Source organism: Schistocerca serialis, chromosome 5, assembly GCF_023864345.2.
Source record: "Schistocerca serialis cubense isolate TAMUIC-IGC-003099 chromosome 5, iqSchSeri2.2, whole genome shotgun sequence".
Classification (NCBI taxonomy): Eukaryota; Metazoa; Arthropoda; class Insecta; order Orthoptera; family Acrididae; genus Schistocerca; species Schistocerca serialis.
The window spans coordinates 419184346-419211744 of record NC_064642.1 but is presented as its reverse complement, the minus strand read 5'-3'; the positions used below and the strand labels follow the sequence as shown (position 1 = coordinate 419211744).

The 27399-nt window shown below is 40.0% G+C and overlaps 1 protein-coding gene across 1 annotated transcript in view; it reads right to left on the bottom strand.

The window, feature by feature from the left end:
• LOC126480789 (mediator of RNA polymerase II transcription subunit 15) overlaps positions 1-27399 on the bottom strand; it is a 151479-nt gene that overhangs the window by 64583 nt on the left and 59497 nt on the right. Inside the window, exon 6 of the mRNA XM_050104100.1 lies at positions 8714-8811. Coding sequence (XP_049960057.1) covers positions 8714-8811 — 98 coding nt within the window. The remainder of the gene's footprint in view (positions 1-8713; positions 8812-27399) is intronic.

The following is a 27399-nucleotide window of genomic DNA, read 5'->3' as shown; positions in this document are numbered from 1 at the left end:
AGCTGGATCATGTCATGAAATCCTGACACAGCACCTTGGAATACATCGTGTTGCTGCCAAGTTCATACCACAGCTCATGAGTCAAGACTATAAAGACCTTTGCCTCACAATCTGTAAAGACCTTTCAGATCATGCAAATAAGAATGAGATGTTCATTAACAGAATCATAACTGATTAGACGTGGGTCTATGGTTATGATTTTGGGACCAAGGTTCAACCTTCACAACAGGTTGGGAAAGGTTCTTCAACACCAAAAACTAAATCACTGTGTTGCCTCATCCTACGTACTCTCCAGACCTGTCCCATGTAGACTTTTTTTTTTTTTTTTTTTTTTTTTTTTTTTTATTTCCAAAGTTGAAAACCCCGTTGAAAGGACGAAGATTTGCAACTATAAATCAGATAAAAGAAAATTTGCAGATGGTGCTTAACATGATACAGCAAGAGACATATCGAGACTGCTTCCAGAAGTGGAAATGGCATTAGCAGCAATGTGTCAATCGTGGAGGAAATTATTTTGAAGCAGACCACGTACAATAAGTAAAAGATAACCATAGAAAAATTTTGTGGCCAAAGTTCTGGAATTTTTTTAGCATACCTCTTAATGCAGAAATGACATTACTCTTGTACTAATTTAAGTCTGTGTGGAGCATATATGAAACAATGGAAAGTCCAGGTTGGAATCTACAATATTATGAAAATGACAGATTGCTACTCGCCATAAAGATGACATGATGAGTTGCATACACAATGGAAAGACTGTTACACATTGAGCTTTTGGCAAAAGCCTTCTTCAGAATAAAAGGAGGTTTTGGCTGAAAGTTCAATGTGTAACACACTTTTCATTGTCCCTGTGTGCAACTCAACATGTCATCTATATAGTGAGTAGCAATCTCTCCTTTTCGTAATATTGTTGAGGAATAATAATCACATTCCCAGTACTGCCAAGGATTTTCACTTGATCGGAGGACTGGTATGGGATGCTCTCAGCCTTGTGATGTGAAATGAGGAGCTAGTGGCTCCACAGTCTGTAAAGTCTGCAAAACGGCCAGGAGTGCCGTGTGCTGACCACATGCTCTTCCGTGCCGCACCCACATGATGCCACAATGCAGAGGGAGAGACAGCAGCCGGTAGATATCCCTTGGGCCTTCATGGCCTACCTGCAAGGAGGTAGTATATATGAATATTATACTTTGGCATTACCTAGTGTAGCACTGGTGGAAAGTTTCACTGCCTTAAAAAGCATCACTCTTGTCCTCCAGAACCATTGGTGCACTGACCTGGCATTCTGTGAGTGATTTTCACAGAAATTTATGATTTCTGTCCTTGAGAAGGTTGACATCTGTAGCATAACACTATACATTCAATTAACTGTTTACTAATTCTAGAACCCATGTTATTACTAAGTCCTTCCCTCATCTGTTGAGCTGTAGACCAGAGGTATGGGGAATCTTCTTTCTATGCACCTTATGTCAACAGATATTACATTTTACAATCCCTTGCATACATTTTGGATATCTTTATTTGCACTTTACATCTCTTCCTTTACAAATGACCGATTCGGTAAGCTATGGCAACATGAGACAGAGAAGACAACTACCTTTAAGTTTATCAGCTCATGAAGTCATCTTATGAGAGAGATCCCTAGGTCTTTTGTTTCTTTTCTTGCTACATCATTTGTTCCCAAAACATCATAATTCACAGAAGTCGCTGCCTGAAATTTTGCATCTGCTTTTATTATGCTAGTTATATTTTGACTGCATCTACACTTGTTTTACCTGTTCTTAATGGTTGGTAGTTATTGTTTTTAGGCCTACCAGGACTTCTGTGTTCTGTTATGACACTGTCTTTTCTTTTTTGTTCATAGTAGCCAATAATGCATCGTGATAAAATTCTTAATTTGGTTCACTGTCAGTGGACACACACACACACACACACACACACACACACACACACACACACACACACACAGTCTAGCTCCCCCTCCCCCCGAGGCTGAAAGTAAAGAAAAGATTTGAGACCCTGTTCAAATTGTTTCTTGAACAGCCAATAATCATTTGGCCTTCTGTATGTCATGACCTCCCATATTTCCCAACTCAATACCTAGCCTGATTAACAATGCTTGAAAAACTATAAAAATTTATGAAAATATAAATGATGTGCTTTTCAATGAAAGTAAAATTATAATAAAAGAAATTACATCAGTCTTTTCCATGTGGTTTCCATATATCAAGCAACAACTATACACCTATAATAGAAGGGAAAAAAAACAAAAAACAAAGTGTGTGCCACAATAAGTACAGACATGGCACCAAATATTTGTGAGCCAATAAGACATATTTGGAAATAAAACTTTATTGGCCACATTGGCCGTTCACAGTATGCACCATTTGTACTTACAATACGACATAAAAAAGAACAGGTGGAACACATTTTACCTAAATCAAATTAATTTAAAAGCAACAATTTCAAATCCACCACTATGATGTAACTTTTGCCTTAATAAAAAGAGTACCCAGAGATGCAAGATTCATTGCTGAACTTATTTCACTATGTCGGAACTACATCCATTTGTTGAAACTAACAACCAGGAAGTAAATAGGATGCACATTTTGCATTATTGGGAACTTTTAAGAAACTGCATCATGTTTTAGCCCTCTATATTTGAGGTAGCCTCAATCTCAACAACCTTGAAGTTTTCATTTAAAGATTCCTTACTTCCTTCCAACAGTACATCATTGATTAATTTTTGCGCAAGAAGATTTTGTTGGGGGGTGAATGCACGTAACTTGTTTGCCACATGCTGCCCAAATGAGTCAAATGTATCTGGTGCCTGTATTGAATTGAGTTTGTTTCCTGCCGTGGACAATATTTCACTTGTTCTGTCCTCCATTGGACGTTTCCGCTTCCCACAAGGTACTTCAGTGACACTTTTATTTGAGTTGGAGGATCTCAGAGTAGTCGGTGTTACTGGTGTTGATGATGATGATGGAGTAGTTGGTGTATGTGGGTTCAAGTTGGTGTCTTCAATGGCCTCATTTTCCATATTACTGCCCTCCTCAAGCTGGAGAAAAAACAGTGCCTGTTACTGATTTGTGCTGTAATCATTATTATTATTATTATTATTATTATTATTTATAGGGCCTGTGAATAATTTTGTAATGGATATGCATACTGTAAGATTGTAAGATACAGAATTGGTGCAGTATGCTATGAGACAAGACACCGTACTGTGAAGGTAGATGACTTTATATGATCTAACTGAAACTTACACAGACAAATTGAAATTGTTAACACAGCATGCAGCAACATAATTTCCAGATCCCAAAATGCAATAAAACCCATTTTGTGATCACAATTTTTTATTTTTTTAATACTGTAGGTACATATCTAAAGTTTTGTTTTACGCAGTTTTGAAAATCATATCAGGTAGGTGACACCCCCATTTCCCATAGACCAAATAACTATTTCTGACATTTCCCATGACCCTTACCAGCATAGCAGCAGATATGTTGGCAATTTCTGCCTGGATATTGGCCTTCAGTTCTTGCAGGGTCATCGGACAATTGACGTAAACATGGGATTGTGGGGTGGGGTGGAGTGGGGTGGGGTTGGGGTGGGAAAACACACACACACACACACACACACACACACACACACACACACACACACACACACACACACACACAAAATTGCAAAGGATCAAATCGGGCAGGCGGGCTGGCCACTTCAAATGTGACTTCAATTCTCGGAGAAACCCATGTGAAGCACTTCTCAAAAACATTCCTGGGATACAACTGTTATTTTCAATGCTGAAGCCCATTATCACTTGACCGGATGTGTCGGCAAACAGTCATGCACTACTGGGCCAACACCAATCCCCAAAAACTGCACTAAAGGCCTCTGTAGTCATCTAAAGTCACAGTGTGGTGTGCTGTTTCCTCAGCTGAGATTGTTGCATCGCGGGTTTTTGAAGATAACAGGATCACAGTGACTAAATCCCCCAAACAACTCTATGAACTGGACTTGGTGAACATTTAAAGTGCAGATTTTGTTTCAAAAGGACGGAGCAATGGTTCACACTTCAAGGGTGTCAATTGTTTTGAGTGGCCAGCCCACCCTCCCAACTTGGTGCCTTACGATTTTTTTGTTCTGGGGTTTTTTGAAATCGCACATTTCTGTTAATGAACTGAAACATTTTAAACACGATATCTAGAGCAACTGGCAATTTTGTCATTGTTTAGGAGCTACACATGGAATACGAGTCAGAACTGTCTCATCTAAAGGAAGTGGATCACTTTTCTTAAACTAACAGTGTTGTGTTAGTGGCTGCAGCAGATGTGAGCTGTGAAACTATGCCCTGAGATGTAGAAACAAATTAAAGAGTCTCTACTGGAAGTATTCTACAGAAGACAAACACACAAATTTTCCTGAACTAGTTGTCAATAATAAATTGAAAATTCCACACCCTCAATTAATTCTAAATTCCACAGAAATTGAGGAATATGTTCTTGTTGATGATAATGATTTTGCGATGCACCAAGTTACAAAGAAGCCATATCATCATGAAACAGTGAACAAGGAGGAAAAAGTTTTTAATTACTGACCATCAAAGGCACACCATGTTGTAGAAAATACATTTGGAATATTGGCGATAAGATGCTGTACTCTCGACACAACCATCAATTTGAAGCTGGACAATATGGAGACTGTTGCATTAATTTATTGCATTTTGCACTACTCTTTGAGGAAGTTGAATTGTGTGAAAGGTGTAACCAAGAAGTTATGCATCCACGTCAAAGTGTAACGAGAAGACAAATCTTTGACAACACAAAAACTGTTAAGAGACAAATACAAACACTATTTCAATACTGTTGGAGCTGTTCCACTGTAGAATTGATTCGTGTACTGGTAATTTTCCCCCCCTAAATGTAACTGTACAACATGAACAAGTATATTTATGTTCTTTTTATCGCAGTAATTAACTGCATACAACCACCTTCAACTTATTAAATCATATATGTACGCAACACATATTCCTTTGAATAAGCTTCTAGTGTTGAATTTCCTCTCACACTGCCTCCTCAATTTTATCCTCAATTGTGTTTCTGCTGGGTCTAAATGTTTCTTCATTACTCAGAAAGAAGTGGTGGTCAAAATACGAAAAACACTGCTTATATATTGCTTCATTTTGACATAATATCAAAAGACTTTTCTTGCTTAGCTCTCTGCACTAAACAGCCAGCAACAGTTTTTATTTTATTTTTTTATTAGGGCTTTCCTGTTTGCCATTCAGGTAACTGATTGTATTTTCTCTATTATAGAATTATAAGCAACTGCTCTCTTAACTCAATGCTATATTTCTTGCTCTTAATTTTCCGCAATCATATGTGACTCCTATACATTTGAATAAATTCAGCAATGAACTCCCTAGACCACTGACACAGATCTGCCAGTTTAAAATCCACAGTGCACATGCAGCCAAGGAACACTAAACTGAACAAATAGCTGACTCAAAACATTCCGCACCAGATTTATGGCAAACTCATGTCCAAAACCTACAATTTGCCTATGCAGATGCGATTGGTACCAACATATTTGAGTAATTTTGTTCAAACTTCCATCATCTTCCATGTTTGCACACATATCATATCTGTGCAAATCACCCTTGTCCAGACACAATGATCTGTCTGCAAAGATGTGACGTATGCAGCACAAGAGATTCCAACAGATTGCATTATTTAATCTTTCAAGTCCAAGCTTTGAATCTATTCTTTTACGTGCACGAAATGACATTGCCATTTTTCTTATGGCCAATACATAGCACTATTGGATAAGCTGACAATCGTATATTTCTATTTGTGCAGATTCAATTAACACCCAGCTTCAGTACTAGGATTATATATTCCTAATTGGATATACACTACTGGCCATTAAAATTGCTACACCAAGAAGAAATGCAGATGATAAACAGGTACTCACTGGACAAATATATTATATTAGAACTGACATGTGATTACATTTTCGCACAATTTGGGTGCATAGATCCTGAGAAATCAGTATCCAGAACAATCACCTCTGGCCATAATAATGGCCTTGATATGCCTGGGCATTGAGTCAAACAGGTGTGTACAGGTACAGCTGCCCATGCAGCTTCAACATGATACCACAGTTCATCAAGAGTAGTGACTGGCGTATTGTGACGAGCCAGTTGCTCGGCCACCATTGACCAGACGTTTTCAATTGGTGAGAGATCTGGAGAATGTGCTGGCCAAGGTAGCAGTCGAACATTTTCTGTATCCAGAAAGGCCCGTAAGGGACCTGCAACATGCGGTCGTGCATTATCCTGCTGAAATGTACGGTTTCGCATGGATCGAATGAAGGGTAGAGCCACGGGTTGTAACACATCTGAAATGTAACGTCCACTGTTCAAAGTGCCGTCAATGCGAACAAGAGGTGACTGAGACGTGTAACCAATGGCATCCCATTCCATCACGCCGGGTGATACGCCAGTATGGCGAAGACGAATACGCGCTTCCAATGTGCGTTCACCACGATGTCGCCAAACATGGATGCGACTATCATGATGCTGTAAACATAACCTGGATTCATCCGAAAAAATGACGTTTTGCCATTTGTGCACCCAGGTTCGTCATTGAGTACACCATCGCAGGCACTCCTGTCTGTGATGCAGCATCAAGAGTATCCGCAGCCACCGTCTCCGAGATGATAGTCCATGCTGCTGCAAACGTCGTCGAACTGTTCATGCAGATGGTTGTTGTCTTGCAAACGTCCCCATCTGTTGACTCAGGGATTGAGACGTGGCTGCACGATCCATTACAGCTATGTGGATAAGATGCCTGTCATCTCGACTGCTAGTGATACAAGGCCATTGGGATCCAGCACGGCATTCCGTTTTACCCTCCTGAACCCACCAATTCCATATTCTGCTAACAGTCATTGGATCTCTACCAACGCGTGCAGCAATGTCGCAATACGATAAACTACAATCGTGATAGGCTACAATCTGACCTTTATCAAAGTCGGAAACATGATGGTACGCATTTCTCCTCCTTACACGAGGCATCACAACAACGTTTCACCAGGCAATGCCGGTTAACTGCTGTTTGTGTATGAGAAATCGGTTGGAATTTTCCTCATGTCAGCACATTGTAGGTGTCGTCACCGGCGCCAACCTTGTGTGAATGCTCTGGAAAGCTAATAATTTGCGTATCACAGCATCTTCTTCCTGTCAGATAAATTTCACGTCTGTAGCACGTCATCTTCATGGTGTAGCAATTTTAATGGCCAGTAGTGTATATGCTATTTCCCTCAGCAGTATTTCAATTTTGGTTCAGAGCTAGTAAAATGAAAATGAAATTTAAATTGCACTGCACTCAAAAGTGAAAAACATGAGTATCCATTGCAGATACTGCTTTCCATTACTGTGTGGCTTAATAGCAAACAGCAACAAGTAATGGTGAAATCCAGATATTGGAAGTATTTACTTTAGTTCCTGACAGGTGCATATTTGATTTCAAAGCATTCAGAAACAAAGGCCAACTTTTCCACTGTATGTCCACTTCCATTACTATAAATTTCTGATTTTGCGTGTAACATACAAAGTTAATGAAGAAGTACATCTCACAGAATTGTCAACTAACACAATGTTAATGAACAACAGTCAGCCATACAATGTCAGAAAAACAGAACTGATAATTATTCTAAATAAGTGGAATAAATACCAAACTTCACAGATGTTCTTCTTCATAAATAATTGCTATTAAAAACAGTCTTGATCACAATTTATTTAACAAGGTGACCGGTTTCGACCACTACTGTGGTCATCTTCAGACCATTGAGTAGGAACCTCTTTCTGTTGGAGTAGTGATTCTCCAACAGAAAGAGGTTCCTACTCAATGGTCTGAAGATGACCACAGTAGTGGTCGAAACCGGTCACCTTGTTAAATAAATCGTGATCAAGACTGTTTTTAATAGTAATTATTTATAAGACATTGATCACTGCTGTTCCCATAATGCATTAAACAGTAATTCTTCTTCATAGCTTGCAGGACCAGCACTCCCAGAATAAAGGTACTGGAAACATTGCATACCCATGGCGTATGTGGATAACTTCCAAAATGAATTTTCACATTGCAGTGAAGTATATGCCGATTTGAATCTTCCTCCATTCATTCTGGAAAAGATGCCCCAGATCACAGCAAAGGCATGTCACCACAATATCATTTCTTCCAGGAGTCCTATTTTCACAAGGTATGCAGAATTTTATTCTGTGAATTTTGTAATTAGGGTACGAGTTACTTGCGGAAGTATAGGTGCGAAGGTGGGTCGCTAGTTGTACTTTGTTAGGTCAGTTGGTAGAGCACTTGCTCACAAAAGGCAAAGGTCCCAAGTTCAAGTACCAGCCAGCACACCGTTTTAATCTGCCAGGAAGTTTCAAATCAGTGTACACTCCACTGTAGAATGAAAATTCATTCTAGACTAAATCAGTTGGTTCCTTTAAGTTTTGTGTATAGAAATTGTTACTCTCTCACTTTGTCATTCGTTGTAAGTGAATAGGGAAGGATACAAGAAAACTAAAACAGACTTAGAAACATCTTCCGTATTACCTATAAACTGATGTCAGCTGTGTAAATGTATTACTTTCGTTAAAGAATTTTTAAATTACACTACGTTGAAAAGCAATCTTTCTTACTTGTGCACCTGGCCCCAGGCCTAGGTCTGGAACTTTATTCTGCAATGAAGTCAGACCACCCAATGGTTGTCCTGGTCTCTGATTCAAAGTCTGTAACACTATATAAACATACAAATAATTAAAACATGATAGAGTCATCTGATACACAGTGATACAATAGCATAAAAGACAAGAAGCATCACTCGTCTATAAACAGCTGCAGCTGAAAATTGAGAAAATATCCAAGTTTACTGCATTCTATGGTTTTCTGCAGTCAAATTTGGATGGGCTTCATCATCAAGTTGAAATTGCTTGCTTTATGACAGAATTTGCAGGAGTCAAGTGCATCTTTAAATTGCAGGTAGTAGCACACAGCTTCACTGTGACATTTTTTCTTACTACAGTACACTTAACCTACTTCCATCATTGTATAGATGACAAGAAACTGTTTTAGAATTTCAATACCAATAAATTATTTGAACCAGATAAAGAGACATATAATATATTTTGGCTAGTACATTTACAACATTAGAAGTAGCAGCAGGCCACATTACTTGGTTAGAACAATTTGCTAATATATTTTGTTACATATTTCAGGGTGGAAACGGAATGTTTGATAACCTCAGTTTGTGTGCTGTGGCAGTTTATTTTTATTTATTCAATTTCTCTTAAATGAGTTTACAAGAGCAAGGATTGAATGCTGTAGGGTTTCTTCACAACACTGTAAATACTACTATTAACTGTAGACATGGATACTGACTGTGGCTACTACAGGAACTTAATGGAAGAATTTGCTATCTGCAAACAGCTGCTACGTGCAACAGGAACTGTCCGGTGGCTTCATAATGCAACAGTTTATTGAGTTAAGGGACTGAGGGAAACTGGCTCCTGTGGCGAACACATTGTTAAACTTTAATACTTCCTATGTCAAAAATTCCAGGGCACCTTTTTTTTTTTTTTTTTTTTTTTGGGGGGGGGGGGGGGGGGGGGGAGTGCAATACTAAATGGAATAATTGTTGTTTTTAATGCTATCTGGTACATATGTATCCTTGAAATGACCTTGGCCATGTTTCCACACAAACTCGCTAGGTGGCAGGGCTGTGGTTAGCAACACATTGTTTAGGTTCTTGGTGCATTAGTTACAGTGACACAATGGATGCTGACTGTGAGCAGAGAGTGAACATTAAGTTCTGCATTAAGCTTGGGAAAACTTGCAGCAAAACATGGGCATTGATTAAGCAGGCATACGCAGGTGAGGCACTTTCAAGGACTCGTGTTCAAGAAGTCATGTTTTTGAGTGGCACAAAAGGTTTCGTGAGGGAAGAGATTCAGCGCAAGATGATCCCAGAGCTGGTCACCTGCCTACAAAACATACCAATGCAAATGCGGAGCGTGTAAGGCAGTTACTGCAAGAAGATCATCATGTAACTATGCATGTGATATCAGAAGAACTTAATTTGAATTGTGCTGTGTGTCATACAATTTTACACAAGAATTTAGGGAAACAAAAACTTAATGCAAAACCCTAACCCCACAAACTAGCAGATGAACAGAACGAGGAAAAACAAAGAATTTCTGCTGAACTACTACATATAGCCTGGCATTATCCCAAATTGCAGCTGAAGATGATTGCTGGGGATGAAAGTTGTGCAACCAGTATGACTCTGACATGAAGCATCAATTAGTTTAATCGTGGAGATCCTCATCAGTTTCGAAAAAGTCAGAGAGAACCTTCAAGAACAAAGCCAATGTTTATCATATTCTGTGATAGTAAAGGATTAGTTCGCCATGAGTATGTTCCTCTAGGTCAAACAGTGAACCAAATTCTTTACATTAACATCTTGAAACTGTTTGCAAAAAGCAATTTGATGTCACCACCCTAATTTGTGTCATTCTCATGACTTGGTTGCACTGTATGACAATGCAAGACCCCATACTGCTTTATCTGTTATTAGTGAGTATCTGGCCAGACATTCTGTTACTGCCATCCCATATTCGCCCAACCTCTTGCCTTACGATTTTTTCTTATTTCTACGAGTGAAAAGGCAACTGAAAGGAAATCTTCACCAAGATATCGCAGACATCCAACGGGATGTGACAAATGAGCTTACAAGCATCGCACTTGAAAATTTCCCTGCTTGCTTCCATGACCTAAAGAAATGTTGGTAACTGTGTATAGACAGCCAAGGTGACTACTTTGATAGGAGCTTGGATCATTAACCTCGAAGTGCACTTCTCTAACTGGTAAGTGCAGTTCTCTATTTTTCCTGAAAAACTGTCCTGGAATTTTTCTGACAAAAATGGCAATTTCTACTTTTGTTGAAATGGTCTGGAGAACACCACAATTCAGCATTATATGATAACTCTCAGACTGTAACTCAGTCTGGAACTGTTTTCGCAGGAAAGGGCAAACTTGGTAAATGGGTCGTGGATAAAGACTTCAGTTCTAACCAACAGGTTTCAGACACAGCCTCCCACAGACAATGAGACAGTCAATGGGCCTGGTCTCATTCCTGAACAACTGTCTCTTAGGGAAACAGCTTCACAAGAAGAGGAAAGAATTCTATCTACGTTCTGGCTTCATCGCAGGTGGTGTCATTTACCAGGTAGAAGAGAATATTCAGGGAGCAGTATAAAGCATGGATTATGGTAACTGCAGATTGTCATTCACCTTGGCATCGAAATGGACCCTATTCTCCATTCTCTCCAGATATTGGTAGGACAGCTGAAGATCACTAATCTCATTGATCGAATTACATCACATCACATCTATCTATCTATCTATCTATGTATCTATCTATCTATACCATGACTCAGAGGACTTGCTGGAGTACTCTTCTCTAGAACAGGGCGACATTTCTTGACCAGTATTACATGGTAGAGGGTCTCCCTGAACAGAAGAAGTGTTTTTCAAACAACGGAACAGCAGAGTGCATGTGAAATGCACACTGTCCATTTGTTTGCTCTGGCACAATTTTGAGAGCCACAAGGGAAAAAAAATCTCAGAAACCAGCCAGATAGCTTTCACAGCAATTCCCAATTCTGACAAAATAAGGAATCGATACTGACAAGATAAGTTAGTCTCCCATTTATGATGTGTGTTTACAGCAATGTGCAGAAATGTTTAGGTCTAGCAAGGTCTAAAATGAATCTGAATGCAACAACCACTGCATCCAACAGTCAGCATTGGTGGTGCAGGTAAACATTTTTTTTTTTTTTTTTCCTTTCTACAGAGTGCCAGGGTCAGATGTAGCAATTGTAGAGCCAACAAAATACAGTCTAGACTCAGGAGCACAGAAGTGACTTTACCTAATACTGACTGGGAAACCTATTCTTGCAAGATTGATTGTCTTTTATTGCATTACAGGCGATAAAAGACAAACAATCTTGCAAACTACGTCTGAATGTGCTATCAGACACTGCCTGGAACATCTGGGCTAAAAGCCAACATGCAAAAGAAATAGTTTAGAATACCTATCTACAAGCAGACCTGATCTTTTCAAGGATTTCATCAATGATCAATGATAAGACAACGGAAACTAAAACCAAAAACTTCATCAAGAAAACTATTGTGTTTGGTACATTTAAAAAGTGAATTTAGAACATATACTTCCAACAACAACAAAAAAGTTGTGGTTGCAGCTCAAACATATCATATACTGCACAGCAGATGAATGTGTACCAAGTAGGGTAACAAGAGACAGCAAAAACACATCTTGATTTAATTATACGGTAGACAGAGTGTTGTAAAAACAGAAATGGCTACACTCTTGCTACAAAAAGAATGTACATTATCAGAGAGAAAACATCTGTAAGATGACCTATGTTTGAGGCCTACAATGTTCCATACAGTCACTTGTTGATAAGTCTGGTGCTGAAACTTTACATGAGACAAACATTCAAAATATGATTCCATATTAAAGGCGGATTCACACATCAGGATCTTGCTACTGTGTCATTGTTTGGATGTGTGATATTGAAATAAGCACTCTTGGTTTGGAAAAACATCCTCACAGTGAACAATACAACAAGCAATGACAGGGAATGACAGTGGAATGATTCACTTTTCTAGCTCATATTTACTGTAAATATCTTGTCTAGTGAATGGTCTAGCAAGACTAGAAAAGAGCACACAGGTCACTCTTATTTACAGAAAGGGTGAAAGAATAGATACAAACAATTACAAACTCTGTCTTTCTAGCTCCGAAACCATAGTCTTAAGTTCAAATGTTACGATGTTTCCTGAAGAAAAGAAGCTCGTCTAAAAGAATCAGTACAGAATCTGAAGAAAATATTAACATGAAACACAGCTAGCTTTTTCACACACAATTTCTTGCAATTAATAGATGGAGGTGAACAATTAGATTCTGTCTTCCTTCATTTTCAAAAGACTTTCAACACACTAAGACATTGTTGACTCATAACCAAAATACAATCATTAGTGCTGTGGTCAAGCAAGTCTCAAACAGTTCAAGCAGTTCACATCAAAGCCTTAAAAATCTCGGGCTAGCCCACATTCCCCATCATCTTAGAATTTAGTGGCATCTGTTAGTAGATGAGTCTCAACACTGAAATTTATTCTCACAATTGCAATTCAGTTCGGTTCTCTCAGTTTTATTTCATTTAATAGGAATTGAAATTCTAATTATTTTTCTTCTTTCATCACATGTTAGCACCCTGTTTTCAAACTGATTAAAAGCTGACAAATTTTTGTATGTTGTTCCAGAGTATGAACAGGGTTCAAAATGATCTTTACAGGCAACTTGGTAAATATTATTAGATGGCACACAATATGTCATGCCCTGACATTGTCTTAAGGGAACCACACCGTGGTTCAGGTTGAAAAAAAATCAATTTTCGATTTTCATCATATTTCAATAGATTAAGGTTTTATTTAAGTTCTCTGAAAAGGATTTAAAGAGCATTTTCCTACCACGTGTGTTTATGTGCCATGCCCACTTTTCTGTATATATTTTAGATCTTTATATCCCCTACATTGCACATTAGGGAATTTTTTTTACTCCTGAGTGTGTTGGCTATCCTTGGAATGCTGTTTGTAAATAACACGCTTTCAAACACACAGTTTTGTTCAAGTGTGATTGTGAGTAGTAGTTATAGAAAAATTGCAGGTATACTATGGGCAGGCAATTAGGAGAAATAAAGAAAATCTGGAGGCAATGAAGAGATGTTTGGGCCATATTCTTCCTACTGATGATAAGGCATTTCTTCCTACTGATGATACGGCATGTCATGGATTGTGTCCATCAGGCAACTGGAGAATCTTATTCTTACCAGCATTCTCTTCCTGCTGCTGTTATTACAGCAATTAAACTTATTTTCAGAGACTTGGCTCATCCTGACCTGCTAAGGAAATGTCTGCATGGGCAGACACAGAACTCAAATGAATGTTTCAACAGCAATATTTTGGAACCGACTTCCTAAAACTGTATTTGTATGCACGCATAAAATGAAACTAGGAGTTCATGATGCTGTTATTACATACAATTGTTGCAATATTGGAAAGTGTTGGGTACTGAAAAAGCTTGGAATTAATCCTGGTGAAAAGATTATCACTAGGCTGCAACACTACGATAAAATGAGGATAACCAATGCAGACAGGTCTGAATCTAATATGGCCAAGAAAGCAAGACAAATATCCAGGAAGGTGAAAAAGAAGCTGGAAGACCTGCTAGAGGCCAAAGAAGGGCCATCATATGCAGCAGGACAGTTTTAATTAACGGTAAGTAACAAATTTCAAAAGTTTTTTCTTTGAAATAAATTTCCCGCAAACTAAAATTTTCAGTACATATGCTGCATTATATCAGAAACTTATCATAGATAAATGAATGAAATTTTCATAGCTTCTGCATAACATTAAAAGCCACCTCTGGTACTGAATGATCAGAAATAAAACAGTCAATGATGAAATTTTTTTTCCTCCAGATGAAATATGTTCAGGCGCTATTAGAAACTTCAGGGCAAAAATTTTAAGAAAACAGTTTGAATATGTTTACGTATCACAAAGAAAATTCACTTGAGAAAAAAATATAAAATTATGAGGCAACAGTGCAATCTTACAATTTCATAAATATGCATACATGCTAGTAAAAGGAAGCTCTAAACTATCACCTAAAGAAGCTTGGGATGTTGTGGTACGAAGTTTTTCAACAACAAAAAGATGACAAATAGACATCAAACAAAACAAAAAACAGACTTTGAGCACAAGTCATAAACATCATTAATTTTTTAAAAAAAATGGCTCTGAGCACTATGCGACTTAACTTCTGAGGTCATCAGTCACCTAGAACTTAGAACTAATTAAAGCTAACTAACCTAAGGACATCACACACATCCATGCTCGAGGCAGGATTCGAACCTGTGACCGTAGCAGTCGCTCGGCTCCAGATTGTAGCGCCTAGAACCGCATAGCCACTCTGGCCGGACATTAATGTTCAAGATATCCAATTTTGTCAACCCTGTTTCCAAATAATGCTGTTTTGTACTGTTCAATGTGTGCCCCATATTTCCATGTATTTGTTCTGCTTGTATAGAACTAGTTGGTCTGGTGCTTTTTAAGCATGGATAACTCTGGATCTCTGCTTTCCTTCTTTTTGCAATACATCAGAAGTCACAAAATGATTTAAAAGGAATTAACTTACCATATGCAAAAAGTAGTAGGTAATAATGTTACAGTTAAAGGATAGGATGAAATTTTTGTTAATTAACATAACATTAGTCTTAGAATGTGAAACATAATAAAACCAGAATGTCACAGTTCATTCTGCATTAAATGTGTGATACATATATTGTATGTTCAGTAAATCATTAATAAATTATAAAGATTTATTTACAAGCAAATAAAACAAATTAGGAAATGGTGCAACATACATGGCTTATTTCAAGTCTGTTCAAATACAACATCTGTTTCTATTTTAGGACACGTGTAAGACTAATAATCCTCAAAAACTGTGATTGGTTATGGTGCGTACTAATAACATTTATGAAAATCACAGAATATGAATCTGCCAATATGACTAACTGTTAACAATTTTGGGAAAAGGACAGATTGCTATTCGCCGTAAAGAGGCCCACTGTGTTGCAGAGAGGCATAATGAAAAGACTGTTACACATTAGAACTTTCAGCCAAAGCCATCTTTAGCAAACAAAACAAAACAAAACAAAAAAACACACACACACACACACACACACACAAAGCAAGCACTCTTCATACACACATGACTCCTACTACTGGCAGCTCTGTCCTGATTCTGGTCAGAGCTGCCCACGGTAGCAGTCATGTTTGCATGGTGTGTGTGCGCGCGCGCGCGCGCGCGCGCGCGCGCGTGTGTGTGTTTGTTTTCTTTGCTGGAGAAAGCTTTGGCTAAAAGCCCTAATGTGTAAGAGCCTTTTAAATGTGCCTGTTTGCAACTCAACGAGTATTTCTTACAGGGAGTAGCAATCTGTCCTTTTCCTCATACTGTTGACTAGCAGTTATCCACAGCTGCGCTCATATATCAGTAGTTTTGTTATGATAAATGATGGTAAGTAAGCTGCTGTACATGGAATAATGTCAGAAGGTCTCAATCATCTGCCTCTTGGGGTGAGCATAGCTTGTGATGTGCACCACCTCCAACCACCCCAAAGCATGACGATACAGCACATGCAGTGTCTCCCCAAGCATGGAGGGGTGTGGGCTTCTGTATGTTATGCAAAAATTTAATAATATTTTAAAATTGTTAATGTTCATTGACATAGAAAAGTTCCATTCCTTCTTCACTCTCATAGGAATCCATATAAAGTAGGCTGTTTATTTTTGGAACTCAACCTACAACCAGCTTAGAGACAGAAGTGGTGACACTTTCTGCAGGATCTGACCATCATTTTGCAGGATAACACTCAAGCACGTACAGTGCAAGTGGTTACTGATTTGTTTGACTGATGGGGCTGATAAGTGTTATACCACCTACTGCACTCCCCTGACTTAAACACTCATAAGTTCAACTCTATTTCTGAACTGAAGGAAACACTTCACGGCATTCGCTTCAGAACTGCTACAAATTCATCGGGCAATAGACTGTGCCACTCAAACTGTCAACACAACTAGCACTGCTAAGAGTATCCCACGACTTACATATCACTAGCAACGGGTTATGCACAATGCTGGTGACTACTTTGTAGGTCAGTAAAACTTTGAAACACATATCAATTTTGTACGAGATGTAAATAAATAGTTGCCACTATTAAAGTTCCAACCCTCATACATTTGCCTCTAATGCCAAGGTTGTATGGATGAGAACTTTTGTCATAGAAAGGATGGCAACTGTCAAAATGTAAGTACTGTTGACTGTTAGTAGGTCTATTGTGGACAGAAGTGTGTAGCTGGCCTTCGGTGAGGATGAGAACAACATCAAGGAAAGTAGCACGGGATTTGGAATAGGACCATGTGGAAATTAATTGGGACAAGACATTTATAGATTCCAGGTATTTTAACAGGTCAGCCTCACCATGAGTCCATATGGCAAAGACATCATCAATGTATCAAAACCAAACCAGGGGCTGAAGGCTTATGGATCCCAGGAAATCTCCCTCCAAGCAACCCACGAAAAAGTTGGCATAGGACGTAGCCATCCTGATTCCCATGGCCAAACCCCTGATCTGTTTGTTTTGTCTGCCCCTTAACACTGAGTCCCCAAGACAATTCAGTCACTGCCCTTTTTCATAGACTTCTGTCTGGCTACCTCAAGAAAGGACACACTGTTTATATGGACAGATACTGCACTTCACCTACTGTTTTTGATTTTCCGTGGGAGAATAAGATGAAGGATTTGGGGACGTGCATGCCTAATCGTAGAGGACTTCCTAAGCAAGGTGCAGTCAGCAAAAAACTGAAAAAAAGGTGACTGTATATTTATGAGGAAGGAACATTTGTTGTGCCTGAAGTGGAGGGACACAAGAGATGTTCTGTGTTTGTCAACTCTTCACAAGATGACCAACACAGCAGAAGTAGAAGTACGTAACAAAACAGGGCTGACAAAGAAAATGAAACCTGATGACATTCTAGACTACAACCTCAACAAGACAGGTGTAGACAGAAATGACCAACTTATATCTTACTACCCTTTCAAGAGAAGACAAATGAAATGGTGGAAGAAACTGTTTTTCCATCTTTTTATAATGGCGGCAGTGAATGCTTTCATCTTGTACTGTAAACAAGAAACAATCAGAACAAAGGCTGCCATTTGGCAAATTTTCTTCTGCAATTAGATGAAGAATTTTCAATGAAAGGTGCTGTACATCAACATACTGCTACTCCCCAAAATGTGTGTAGCAGCAGAGTTTTAGGAAAGCATTTTGCAGAAAAAACAAAACAGTCCAACGGAAAGTCTTCAAGAAATGAAACAGTATGCTGGTGCCCTGACTGTAAAATTCCACTGTGCATGCCAGAGTGTTTCAAATTGTACCATACAAGGGCAAATTATTGTTAAATGTACCGATAAGAATCTGCGCAGAATTTTTTTCACTTAATATATAGTGAAATGTAAATAACATTTGCGTCCTAAATTTGTATTTAAATGTGCTTTATTTTACAAATGGATCAAATAGGAACCTTTTCCTCTAAAAAAATGTTTCCATATCTTTAAATAAGGCTATAAGAATGAAATGGTAGTTAATTAAAGCAATGTCAAAAATGCCCGGTATTCTGTTACATGCATGCTCCAAAGGGTTGGGGACTCAAAGTGTTAAAGGGGAAGTAGTTGTTGGTAAGTATAAAGTTGATTAAGATGAGCAAGAAGGCTGTCACAGGTTTGGAATCAAGTGGGTGCTGACAGAGAAAATGTTCAGCAGCAGACAGACCATGTACATGGGGGATATGTTGGTACAGAGGAAGGTGACATCAATGGGTCATGAACATGGTGTGTGGTGGGAGTGGGACAGGCACAGATTTCAGATGGTCTAGGAAGTGGATAGTGTCTTTAATGTAGGAGGGAAGTCTCTGTACTGTGGACTGCAGGTGTTGATCAATGGCAGACATACATTTGGTGGGTGCTTAGACGCCAGCAACTATAGGATGGCCAGGATGATTGGGTTTGTGGATCTTAGTTAAAACGTAAAAGGTGGGGGTTCATGATTTGGGTGGGGTAAAAAGTTCTGTGGTGTTTTAAGGAGGGAATGCAGGTCAGTTTGAATCACAGGTATGGGATCTTGATGGCAGGTGCTGTATGTAGAGTTGTCGGACAGCTCGCATAGACCTTTACTAACATACTCCTGTTGGTCAACTACCACAGTGGTAGACCCTTTGTCTGCTGGGAGGATAATGACGGCATCATAAGCTTTTACGGAACAAAGAGCCTGGAGTTCTGTAGAGGACAGTTTAGGGTCATGTTGCAGAGAACTTAGGAAGTGTAGTGAAGCAACGCTGCACGTGAGGAATTCTCGGAAGGCTTGTAAGGGATGATTTTGAGTAGTGGTGGCGAATCCAGTTGGCATTGTGGTTGGAACTGTTCAAGGCAGGGTTCAAAGTCAGGTTAGCTGTTGTAAAGGTTTTGGGATTGCGTTGCAAAGTCATATTTGCAGTTGACATTACATGTGAAGGAAAGTAGGTCCTTTATCAAAACAGCATGATTAAATGTGGGTTTAGGGCTGAAAGTGAGAGCCACGGATAATACAGATAATTAAGGAAGAGAGTGCTTTTGATAAAAAGTTGAAAAATGCTATACTATTGTGACTAGTTCCTGTGATCATGAGTTATTTTTGGTCTTGGAGGTAGTGGTGAACCCTGTGGGATATTACAAAGGTTGGCCAAGCTTGGTTTGTAAGAGAAGAGTGGTGGTTGATGGCATGGCTGTTTACAGAGTTGCAGATCGACAGGAAGGAAAATACCACTGTTGAGGTAGTTAGGGAGATGAGGGGATAACTTTTTAAGATTAAGTCTGGCTTGCTGTTGCAATTTGAAGTTGGCTTCTTGGATAATCCCATCCAAGGAAACATGAGAGGCAAGTAATTGCAGAATTTTGTAGGAGACATGTTTGATGGAGCGGAAATTGGCACTTGAGCTATCTCTTGCAATTACTTGACTAATTTGTGACCTATCTGCCTTAAAGCTCAATCTATAAAACTTCTTACCCGACCCAAACCACGCACCCTGTAAAGGGACATCCTCCTTTAGCATTACTTTTCTTCAACAGGATTAGTCGATACCAAAAATAATTACAACATTTCAAACAGGTTAATATTACCTCAGCTGTTTTTCTGAAAGAATTTCACATGATTTTGAACACAATGTGATATATTTCAGGCTATAATCCATAAAAAGAAATTATTTTTGTTGTTACATTCAATATGTACTAGCTCTGTATGTACAGCTAAAATTACTTTTTTTTTTTTTTTTTTTGAATATTTGAAGTTACAAAAGATCTGGCACACTTAAAATTTCTAATATTAATTGCGCAATCTGACAAAAGTTATTATGTTTACTTCTGAATTCATTTATAAAATAATGATCTAAATTGGTGGAGATTCATTTCTCAAGAAAATTTGTAAGTTCTGGAATATTGTTAGTACCGCACAATGGATTAGTAGTGGGCATGCCGCTGATGTTTTTATTTTTGGTAAGAACAAAGTAATTTTTGGTTTTGAAGTGGAAAATGCAAAGACAGTGTGATATAGAAAAATGTGAAAGAATAAAAATTACAGAAACATAAATTATCACTCAGGCAATACTTCAGCATTATTTACATCAATTTAAACTGTAAGAACATACAATGTCAAAAATTTCAGCTTCAAGAATCAGCCCCTAGATGTGATGAACTTGAGAGAACTACGAGAAAAGAAGATAAGTACAAAGTTTATTGTAAATCTTACTCCACTCTACGCTTATTACAAAAGTTAATTACGAAGTCAGTGACAATCAACAAATGATGTGAGGGAGGGGTAGATAACAACCCCCCCCCTTTTACCTTCTTTCTAAGATCCACAAACCCAATTATCCTGGCCATCCTATAGTTGCTGGCTTCAAAGCACCCACCGAACATACACCTGCCTTGATTGATCAAACCTGCAACCCATAGTACAAAGACTTCCCTCCTCTATTAAAGATACCATCCATTTCCTAGATCGTCTGAAATTTGTGCCCGTCCCACTCCCATCACACCCCTTGCTCGTCACCAATGATGCCACCTCCCTCTGTACCAGCATCCCCACGTACACGGTCTGTCAGCTGATGAAAATTTCCTGTCAGTGTCCAACTGACTCCAATCTTATATCCTTCTTGCTCATCTTAATCAACTTTATACTTACCAACAACTACTTCACCTTCGAGGGGCAGACATACAACAGATCAGTGATACGGCCATGGGAACCAGAACGATTCCTTCCTATGCCAACCTTCTCATGTGTCACTTCAAGGGAGATTTCCTAGGATCCAAAAGCCTTCAGCCACTGGTTTGGTTTAGATACATTGATGACATCTTTACCATATGGACTCACAGTGAAGGTGACCTATTGAAATTCCTGGAATCTCTTATATCCTCTCTCAATTATTAAATTCCACATGGTCCCATTCCAAATCCCATGCCACTTTTCTTGATGATGTTCTCATTCTCACTGAAGGCCAGCTACACACTCCTGTCCACAATAGACCTACTAACAGGCAACAGTACTTACATTATGACAGGTGCCATCCTTTCCATGTGAAACATTCTCCTCCATACAACCTTGCCATTCACGGCAAATATATTTGTTCGGAATGCTAACTCCTTACACCAATTCACCACCATTCTCATCTCAGCCTTCACTGGATGTAATTACCCCACCAGCCTAGTTCGAAAGCAGCCCTGGTATTGCTGGTCCCTCCAAAAATCAACTTTAGAGCACACCATTTGTCACTCAATATACTCTCTCAAAGGGAGATCCACCTGTGAAACGATACATGTCATATACCAGCTGTTATGTATATAGCGTTTGGCCTTTTACATCAGCATGACTACCACCAAGTCATCAGTTAGGGTGAATGGACGAAGGCAGAGGGTGTAAACTGGCAACATACAATATCTTGTTGCAGAACATGCTCTACAACATGACAGTCATGACCTCAGTGCCTGTTTCACCACATGTGCCATCTGGAGTCTTCCCGCAAGACACCAGTTTCGCAGAACTCCGCACGCATTTGGGAACTAGTGCTACATGTCCTTGGTTCTCGCCAGCCACCTGGCCTTAATTTACATTAATTTTTTTCAATCTCAGAATTTCTTCGCTGTAACCAGTCTCCTTTCTTCACTCCGCCTTAGTTTTCTACATCTTTCATTTTCTGACACATCTATTTTTCAACTTCTTCTTCCCACTTTTATTACATACAAAGCACTTAGCTTTTCACTCATATCACTCATATTAACTCATTCATAATGTTTTAGCAGTAATCTCTGTCTTCCATAATACCCTGTCTTCCATCTTTAAGCTCTCGGTTTTTTGAATCTTGTCCAGTTCAGTCCAACAATCAGTCCTATCTTCTCATCCCGTCCCATCAGTCTCCCCTGACCCAGGGTTCTGGATGACTTTTCCAAACTGTACCCCTTTTCCTAAATCTCTCCAGTCCTTTTCTTTCCCTTTCTTCCTTACCCTTCTGCCGGAAGAAGGAGCCACTGGCTCTGAAAGCTTGCATACCTAAAACCTTTTTTTGTATGTATGTTTTCCTGTCACTGCTTTGCGAGTACATTTTCTATCCATCCTCCTTTAATATTGTATTAATAGGTAGAACATACAACACTTTTTTTTAAATTTTGGTTGGGTTGTGAGCAGAATGTTTAATGCGGCCAACCACAGCGTGCTCTCCTGTGCCAACCCCTTCATCTCCGAATTACCTATGTGCAACAGCCCTCAATTGTTTGTTCAATATATTTCAATCTTCCTCTACAATTTTTACCCTATACAGCTCTCTCTAGAACCATGAAAGTTATTCCCTGATACATTAAAACATGTCCTATCATTTCTTATTTTATGTGGATTTAAATTCCGACATCCATCTACAGTGTCACATCTCAATAGTTTCGATTCCCTTCTTTTCTAGCATTCCCACAGTCGACAACTCACTTCATACAATATAATAATAATAATAATAATAATAATAATAGTAATAATGGCATGTGACGAGGGCCTCCCGTCGGGTAGACCGCCCGCCTGGTGCAAGTATTTCGATTTGACGCCACTTCGGCGACTTGCGCGTCGATGGGGATGAAATGATGATGATTAGGACAACACAACACCCAGTCCATGAGCGGAGAAAATCTCCGACCCAGCTGGGAATCGAACCCGGGCCCTTAGGATTGACAGTCTGTCGCGCTGACCACTCAACTACCAGGGGCGGACACTTCATACAATGCTGTGCTCCAAGAACACATTCTCAGAAATTTATTTCTCAAATTAGGGACTACAATTGAAACTAGTAGACTTCCTTTAGTGAGGAATGTAAGTGGTAATAAAATACTTTGTTGTTTGCTGAAGACAAGTACTTACGCTGACAACACGATGGGTATGTCATATCACATCATTGCTCGCAGCACATACTTTTCGTCTGATGATTACCACAGGCTGGTCAATTCCAGTAACAGGATTGGGAAATGCTTTTGCAATTGTGCCGTAAGAAAATAAAACACCATAATCAATTAATCAGATACTTCTCGTTAACAATGTCATTCTATCCACAGATATATATTTAATGAAAAAAATTTCGTTGGTCTGTACTTGGATTTTTAGGTTTTTATGTCCAATATACAGGTTATTCATTTTAGTGAAGATATTTAAATACCTCGAAAACTACACATCAGATCAAATAACGTTATGATTCCAAAATGTTTGTCTCAGAGGGAGACATCCAATGATATCACATTCATCCCCCAACCCCATCCCGTGTGTGCATGGGTGAGGGGCAACTTTGAAATCTCCAATGGGAACCCCCATTTTTTATTGCAGATTACAATTCTAAGCAAAATCTACATAAGTCTTGTCTGAAGCTTTTTCTTCATTTCACCAGAGATGATGCTGTAATCAGAGGAATAGAAATGGGTACACAACAGCAATTTACAACATGCTATCCAATAGTCCTTGAATAACCAAAAGCACGTGGGATCCAACCTCCAATGCTGCAAGGGTAGGAAAGGCCAGTGTTTCGTAACTTCTAATTGGAAACCCCATTCGCAACATTATATTCTCCAAGATATCAAACAGGGGACAACTCAATGTGCCACTGTGGCTGTGGCTCAAACAAACTTTACTCTACTTTTCCAATTGCAGTAAAGTGTTCAAATATAGTACCACCAACTTCAATACACATAGTGATGTGCTCTTCAAATGACTGTACACAGGACAGAAGCATTTCTGCGGGAAATCTCAGCACAGGCACTTAAGATGCAGTCTTGTTGGCACTTGCCACAGAGAAACAGAGGTCCTGAACTAAAAATTAAATGTCCTTTGCCATATTGCTACAACAGATGAAAAGTGTAACGCAGTTGACAGCCCATGTGGTGTTTGCTAAAATGGTCAATACCTCGGACGGCAAACACATACAAGTAAGTAAGTAGTTAAAAAAAGGGCATTCAGCCAGGAAATGGCGGACCGTCAAAGGTTGAACACAATGAACACAAAGAGGTGGGGACACCGACGTCTGGGGAACATGCACTCTGCCCAGATTTGGTTGCACATATGAAGCAGAAAGTGCTTGCCCATAAGAAAAAGGTGCTGCAACATCTGATTGTGAACACCGTCTGGCCCTGATGTGGAGGATCAGGTGAAGTGAGAGTACAATCTAGCTCCCTCATAGTCAAGGTGGCATTGTAGCACACAATATTCCGAGTAGAGAAAGGTATCACCCGAGCCTCCTCCCCTCATTTCTGATGGAGGAAAGCTGGGTGACAGCGAAGGAGCTCAAAATCTCCACAGAATTGTAGCCAATGTGTTGGAGATACGAGGTGCATTCACGTTCTAAGGCCTCCGATTTTTTTTTTTTCCGGACTGGAAAGAGATAGAAACATGCGCATTGTTTTAAAATGAGGCCGCGTTCATTGTCAATACATCCCAGCACCGTATGGCAGATGGAATTTTACCACCAGCGGCGAGAATGAGAACTGTTTTAAATACTTAAAATGGCGACGTTTTCCTTACTTGAACAGCGTGCAATCATTCGTTTTCTAAATTTGCGTGGTGTGAAACCAATTGAAATTCATCGACAGCTGAAGGAGACAAGTGGTGATGGAGTTATGGATGTGTCAAAAGTGTGTTCGTGGGTGCGACAGTTTAATGAAGGCAGAACATCATGTGACAACAAACCAAAACAACCTCTGGCTCCCACAAGCTGGTCTGACGACATGATCGAGAAAGTGGAGAGAATTGTTTTGGGGGATCGCCAAATGACTGTTGAACAGATCGCCTCCAGAGTTGACATTTCTGTGGGTTCTGTGCACACAATCCTGCATGACGACTGAAAATGCGAAAAGTGTCATCCAGGTGGGTGCCACGAATGCTGACGGACGACCACATGGCTGCCCGTGTGGCATGTTGCCAAGCAATGTTGACGCGCAACGACAGCATGAATGGGACTTTCTTTTCATCGGTTGTGACAATGGATGAGACGTGGGTGCCATTTTTCAATCCAGAAACACAGCGCCAGTCAGCTCAATCGAAGCACACAGATTCACCGCCACCAAAAAAATTTCGGGTAACCGCCAGTGCTGAAAAAATGATAGTGTCCATGTTCTGGGACAGCGAGGGCGTAGTCCTTACCCATTGCGTTCCAAAGGGCACTACGGTAACAGGTGCATCCTACGAAAATGTTTTGAAGAACAAATTCCTTCCTGCACTGCAACAAAAACGTCCGGGAAGGGCTGCGAGTGTGCTGTTTCACCAAGACAACGCACCCACACATCGAGCTAACGTTACGCAACAGTTTCTTCGTGATAACAACTTTGAAGTGATTCCTCATGCTCCCTACTCACCTGACCTGGCTCCTAGTAACTTTTGGCTTTTTCCAACAATGAAAGACACTCTCCGTGGCCGCACATTCACCAGCCGTGCTGCTATTGCCTCAGCGATTTTCCAGTGGTCAAAACAGACTCCTAAAGAAGCCTTCGCCGCTGCCATGGTATCATGGAGTCAGCGTTGTGAAAAATGTGTACGTCTGCAGGGCGATTACGTCGAGAAGTAACGCCATTTTTATCGATTTCGGGTGAGTAGTTAATTAGAAAAAAAATCGGAGGCCTTGGAACTTGAATGCACCTCGTAGTAATAGGGTCCACTATGACATTGACTCCAACTGTCAAGCCGGAAATTGGGAAGTGGATCTTGGTCCTAGAGAGCTGTGGGAGGTTGGCCCACACAACGAAAGAGGGAGTTCTGTTAAAAGAACTAGAGAATGAAATCCAGCTGGTTTTTTTGCCATCCCGAAGAACGCGACGATACTGTGCATGCAACTGTTTATAATGAATCCAGTTTGCCATCATAGGATGGCGAGAGCATGTCTCCGCATGCTAACTACGTCACGGCATGCGTCAGTCCACCAAGGGACTGTGATACAGCGTGGTAAAGAGAAAATATGAGGACAGGAACATTCTGCGGCAGTGAGGACAACGTTTGTAAGATATTCTACCTGGTCATCGGAACTGGGGAAATGTTGTTCATCAAAGATCGCCATGGAGGAGCAAAGTCTCCAGTCAGCCTCAGTAAGCTGACATTTGGGTGTGCACATAGGTGGGGTAGGAGTCAGAAAATAGAGAGTGCACAGGAAATGATCGCTCGAGTATGTGTCAGAGAGAATGGATCACTTGAGATGGTGGGTAAGCTAGGCAGAGCAGAATGGTAAGTCCAAATGGGAATAGGTGTACGTGGAATCTGAAAGGAATGTGGGTGCTCCTGTTCTAAGGGAGACAAGGTTCAGGTGATTGAGAAGGTCAGCCAAAGAGAGCACCTCTCTGACTAGGAGAACCCCAAAGGAGATGGTGCGCATTAAAGTCACCGAGCAGCAAAAAGGGGTAAGTAGTTGCCCAGTAAACTAGAGGATGTCTGCCCTGGTGACATCGAATAATGGAGGGATGTCAAAGGTATAAAGGGAAAGGTCATGTAAGGAAGGAAAAGGTGACCTGCAACAGCTTGAAGGCGGACTATAGACGTCATCTTGTAAGAGCAGGATGACTCCTCCACGAGATCGAATGCTTTCCTTGAAGGGAAGGTCAAAATGGTCTGGCAAGATATGCAAGAGCTCAAAGTGGTTGTGAGGGGACAATTTTGTTTCCTGGAGGCAGAGAACAAGTGAACACTGTGATTCTTAGAGCAGCCGTAAATCCTCTGTTTGATAAAAGGCCATGAATGTTCCACTGAAGGAGCATTATAACGAGAAAAGGGGAAGAGGGAAAACAAGAAGGAGTGCCATCTCGGCAGCTGCTGAGTGCCAGCCTTCATTTCAGACTCACTGTTACAGGGCACAGAGCTCCTGCTCCGTGAGATCTACATAGGCGCTGGCCTTCTCCTTCTTAGTCGATCTGTGGAGTCCAGGGTAGAAAAACAGTTGGTGGTGCGCACCAGTGGTCAGCTGGGCAAGGGTATCACATGGCGACACCATGAAAGAGAAGCTCCGAGCGGGCGAAGGAGAAGACCATTTGCCTTTGTTTGACTTCTCGGAGCCTTTCCAATTGGCAGAGGAAGACTCAGGTGTTTGTTGGCTGGAG